Here is a 4,904-nt window from a genome sequence, read left to right as displayed (position 1 = left end):
AAAAAGAAACAAAAAGCAGTAATAATAATAATAATAATAATAATAATAATAATAATAATAATAATAATAATAATAATAATAATAATAATCATTATTATTATTATTATTATTATTTAGTTGTTCATCTTTAATTGACTGCTTGAGAAAAATGTAACACGCTTTATAACAATATTAATATTACTACTGTTACCACTACTGATAATAATAATAATAATAATAATAATAATAATAATAATAATAATAATAATAATAATAATAATAATAATAATTTTTTTTTAAATGATCTTTTAGAAAATAAATGCATTTTTTTTAATGCAGTTTCCCTTAAAACAGCGTTTATTTATAATATTCTCTTGAGGCGTCCATGAGTTTGTTTGGGGGTTTTTTTCTCTCCACCTACAGCGGTCCTAAAATAAGGCGATACTTTCTAGTATCCAATTAGTTCCTTGATTAGGGGTGACCTAACTGAGATGGATACATACATTCTGCTACCTCATCTGACTTAATTAAAGTGCGCTCAGAGTTACGCGGCGTGCGTAATTTCCAGTTACGACGCCAAAGAGAAAGGACAGAAAGAAGGAAGAAAGAAAAAAAGAAAGAAAGAAAGAAAGAAAGAAAGAAAGAAAGAAAGAGAAAAAAATCGCCTCTGCGCATCCACCGGAGCTGTTTTGTCTATAGGAATTAGGCGTCTTTCCCCACCACATATTGTTTTTCTCCCCCCGCATTTGTGGTGGGAGCTGGTAACGTGGGTTAACTCCAGCTCAAGTCTCCGTAAAAGCGCAGAGAACTGATGACGTTGGGCTGGATGACCAATCGGGAGGCGCTGCCCTTTGGAGACAAACCATTTTACTTGTAGTGTCTGCATCAAGTCTGCAAGCGAGGGCTCAATTTTAACAGAATCCACCTTAAAATCTCTCCCTTAACTTATGTCTACCTTCTGCCACTTTGAGTGAGAATACCGCAGGACAAGAGAGGAGGGCGGATGAGGGGGGGAGATAAAGACGGCATCGGGAAATTTGGGGTGTTAATAGGAGAAAGGGGGGAGGAAGAGACAACAGCACAGCGAGAGAGCGAAAAAGCGATTTGGTCTTGAGAGAGGAGGGGGTGGGGGGGGTGAGTGCTCTCAAGGCAGAAAATTCGATGATGACCATGACAACGATGGCTGACGGTCTGGAGGCTCAGGACTCGTCCAAGTCCGCGTTCATGGAGTTTGGGCAGCAGTCGCACTCGCAGCAGAGCTCCCCGTCGATGGCCGGCGGCCACTACCCGCTGCACTGCCTCCACTCCGGATCGCACTCTCACCACCAGCACGACAGCACCGCGTACCCCGGGACCAACACCTACAACCGGTCGCTACCTTACCCATACGTGAGCCATCCGCACCACAGCCCGTACCTGCCGTCCTATCACAACAACGCGGGAGGACAGACGCGGTTAGACGGCGCAGGTAAGAGACCCCCCCCTCCTCCTCCCCCCCTCCAGCCTTGTCCATCTAATTGCAATTAGCGGCGTACCTGTTTAAGCTTTAGCAACCCGGATCGAACCTTTTTTTTTTTTTTTTTACCTCCGACGATCCAACGCCTGGAGCTATCTTTTTTCCTTCTTCTTTTTCTCCTTCTTCTTCTTCTTATTCTTCTTTCCCTAAGCCGTGCGTAAAAACGCACCGGATAAATCCAAAGGAGCAGCCTTGTTCGCCCGCTTCTTTGTTGCTTATTTGTGGGGTTTTTTCGGCACTCCCCTCCACAAAACCTCTGATTTAATGCCCTGGGTGTGATCATCTCGACCACGCAATCCTCACCAACTACTCGTGAAAATTAGGCAGCCTGCACGCCTCGAATGTTGTAATTAGCATTTAATTGACATGTCATTACTAGCAATATCCTAAATATGACAGCACATGAGGATTGTTGGCTGCAGCGGAAAGCCAGAGAAAGAGAGAGAGAGAGAGACAGAGAGAGGTGGATGTTTTATCAGCAGCAATTTCTTGATTTCTTTTTGCACTTCTTCTGATTTTTTTAATATATATATTATCATTATTTTTAACAGAAAACCCAGCACATGATTCTGTTCTCGCTCTGTGGCTTTATTTTTTATTTATTTATTTATTTTTTTTTGACTAATCGCATTGCTTGTTTTTGTTGCAGAGCAGCAGAAGACGACAGTGATTGAAAACGGAGAGATTCGGTTTAACGGGAAGGGGAAGAAGATACGCAAGCCGCGGACGATCTACTCCAGCTTGCAGCTCCAAGCACTAAACCACCGATTCCAGCAAACCCAGTACCTCGCTTTGCCTGAGCGCGCCGAGCTGGCGGCCTCTCTGGGACTGACGCAAACGCAGGTAGGACGCATATTTCTGCATTTATTGTCGTCTTGCTTTGACGACCTGCTCTTCCGCAGCGCCACGCGCAAACACACAACACCACTCTGGTTTGATTAAAAAGACGAAAAAGCAACAACAAAAAAATTTTAAAAAATAAAACATTTTTTTAAAATGGTTTGACATTATCGTCCATCATTCTCGTTTGATTCTGATGTTCTTATGTCAACAAAGCAACACCACCGCTACTTTTGCACGTTTTCAAAATATGATGTTATGTTTATCTAAGATTATTTTCAATGCAGAATGAATCAGTGGAGCTATCATTAGTGCAGATTAGGAACACTAACAGCAAGAGATGGTCAACTCTAACAATGGCTCCTCAAAAAAAAAAAAAAAAGGAAAAAGAACACAATTTAGCCAATTCATAATAGATAGAAATCTCATCTGTGGCGCCCCACCTGACTGGCTGCCCTGGGCAGAAAGCCTTACAACCTAAACCAAAAACCCACCGCTGATAACTTGTAAAGCAACTTCCAACTCAATAAAAAGATGTCCTCTCGTCCCGCAGGTAAAGATCTGGTTCCAAAACAAGAGGTCGAAGTTCAAGAAGCTGCTGAAGCAAGGCGGCAACCCGCACGAGAGCGACCCCATCCCGGGCTCCATGTCCTTATCCCCGCGCTCCCCAACCATCCCTCCGATCTGGGACGTTTCGGCCTCTTCCAAAGGAGTGAACATGCCGGCCAACAGCTACATGCCCGGCTACTCTCACTGGTACACGTCTCCACATCAAGATTCGATGCAGAGATAGACTGGCGAGGGCCAAACGGAGCGTGGGGGTGAGGGGTGGAGGTCTGCAAAGGCAGTCTGCATGGAGGCCCTTTTCTGCGGGATCTCCTCGCCGTGCAGTACTTGTTTTTTTCCGCAACGTAGCCTACAATTTGGACGCTGGAGAGGAGCGAGAGGGTGCTGCTCCTCTGCTGGAGGATTTAACCAGCCAAGCCTCGGTGCAGAGACACAAACTAAAGGGGACTTATCATTGTTTTTTCAAGCGTACATGGCTGTTGAGTTGGCACGTTTTTGTCATGCTTTCATTCATGTCTACATCTGAATATACCAAATATTGCCAGTGACATTTTTGTTTTTGTTTTTGGGGGGATGGGGGCGGGGGAGATTTGTGGGTAGGGGGGCTTTGGAGGGGGGGGAAGAAACATTGAAGACTGCTGACCGTATCGGTGCACCATCACTGACAGAAAACCTTTTTTTTTCTTCTTTTGCCATGATAACAACACCCCTGTGACTGCATTTAATTTTTATTTTCCCAACATGCAAAACCAAGCAAAAGTGTCTGTAAATATATTCTGCGACTTTAGTTGTACATACACTTTTTATGTTTTGTCAGAATGAGTAAAACCGTGACTCAAAACAAGACGCCTGCTGTTTGCATGATTTCCACCAACGAGAGAGAGAGAGCAGAAAAAAAAAAGAAAACAAAATTGTATTCATCTCAGGCCTTTTTCGTGGTTTTTATATTGGGCCAACATCACATCAGCGCATCACATTGGCGCATACAAGTGTATAACACGGTGCTCAGTGAAAAAGATAAGAAGGCGAAGAAAAAACATTTTCATCAAACATTTTAGATGAACTCAGTGGGGTGACGGAGAAACGCCAGTATATAAAAAAAAAAAAAAAAAAATCAAATGCACTCACTCAACGCCAGAGGAAATTAACTTACCCCCCGAAAGACATTTGCTCCAGGTCCAGCTCATCTCGTCGCTTCACCCTCAATTATTAGAAGTATTGACAAAATGTTTTCTCCCTTCCCTCCGTCCTAAAATGCCAAGCTCCACAGGGATCGATGCTTGAACAAAGCAGCCAGCTGCAGCGGCGTTCAATATGAAGGAGATATTTGGGACAATTTGTGGGTTTTTATCCAAGTGAGCCTTTTTTTTCCTCTCCTCTTTTTTTTCCACCCCTCCATTCTCATAAATGCAGGCATAATTAGGGTAATTTTTGATGTAGCCCCGCTGATTACAGCGTTTTTACCGTCAAAGATAATTACCTGTAATTTTCTACCACTTTTAATACTAAAAAGCCATCTTTATTTGGATTTGAGGTAGCAACGGATGGAACAAAAGGGGGGGAAATTATTCGGTTATTCATATACAAATTGTTAGAGAGAGGAGAAGGCGCACGGCTCGGGATATTATCTGAAATTACGACTCTAGGAGAGGAAAAAAAAGGCTCCATGCAGCTGTCAAAGTCGCGGATGTCCCACTGGCGCTCATTCTGGTTCTTTTTACCTGCACGGGGGGCCCCCACGGTTGGGTACGGGAGTAGTGGGGAGGGGGGACTGTGTGCAACCGGGCTGCAGGGAGCCAGTAGCTGCGGTCGAGTAAACATCAACACAGCTCATAAAGAGAGTGTTTGGCACATTGAGAGGAATGCAAAAAATAAATCAGTTTCTGCAGATGGCATGATGTTTCTGCATAGATAGATAGATAGATAGATAGATAGATAGATAGATAGATAGATAGATAGATAGATAGATAGATAGATAGATAGATAGATAGATAGATAGATA

The 4,904-nt window shown here is 43.3% G+C and overlaps 1 protein-coding gene and 1 long non-coding RNA gene across 3 annotated transcripts in view; one reads left to right on the top strand and one right to left on the bottom strand.

Annotated features, from left to right (window-relative positions):
- Nucleotides 1-4,904, bottom strand: part of LOC108166733 (uncharacterized) — a 17,812-nt gene that overhangs the window by 11,869 nt on the left and 1,039 nt on the right. Inside the window, exon 1 of one of the 2 annotated variants that reach the window (XR_001777108.1) lies at nucleotides 4,056-4,822. The exons of the other annotated variant lie outside the window; for it this stretch is intronic. This is a non-coding gene — a long non-coding RNA (uncharacterized LOC108166733). Of the gene's footprint in view, nucleotides 1-4,055; nucleotides 4,823-4,904 lie in introns of those variants that run through there. 2 annotated transcript variants of the gene reach the window in all.
- dlx6a (distal-less homeobox 6a) lies at nucleotides 302-3,748 on the top strand. Its single transcript, XM_008421704.2, has 3 exons — nucleotides 302-1,447; nucleotides 2,145-2,338; nucleotides 2,889-3,748. Exons 1-3 carry the CDS (start codon nucleotides 1,141-1,143, stop codon nucleotides 3,126-3,128), a joined length of 741 nt encoding a protein of 246 aa, XP_008419926.1. The 5' UTR covers nucleotides 302-1,140; the 3' UTR covers nucleotides 3,129-3,748.

Source organism: Poecilia reticulata, linkage group LG11, assembly GCF_000633615.1.
Source record: "Poecilia reticulata strain Guanapo linkage group LG11, Guppy_female_1.0+MT, whole genome shotgun sequence".
In the NCBI taxonomy this organism is placed as follows: Eukaryota; Metazoa; Chordata; class Actinopteri; order Cyprinodontiformes; family Poeciliidae; genus Poecilia; species Poecilia reticulata.
Note: the sequence above shows the minus strand (reverse complement) of the source record. Positions and strands in the feature narration are given on the sequence as shown.

What these genes read in the sequence shown, in the direction of transcription:
- dlx6a (XM_008421704.2), top strand. Translation starts at nt 1,141, where the DNA reads ATGATGACCATGACAACGATGGCTGACGGTCTGGAGGCTCAGGACTCG. An exon ending in GACGCGGTTAGACGGCGCAG is followed by an intron (nt 1,448 to 2,144) that starts GTAAGAGACCCC and finishes TTTTTGTTGCAG; the next exon opens with AGCAGCAGAAGACGACAGTG. An exon ending in TGGGACTGACGCAAACGCAG is followed by an intron (nt 2,339 to 2,888) that starts GTAGGACGCATA and finishes CTCGTCCCGCAG; the next exon opens with GTAAAGATCTGGTTCCAAAA.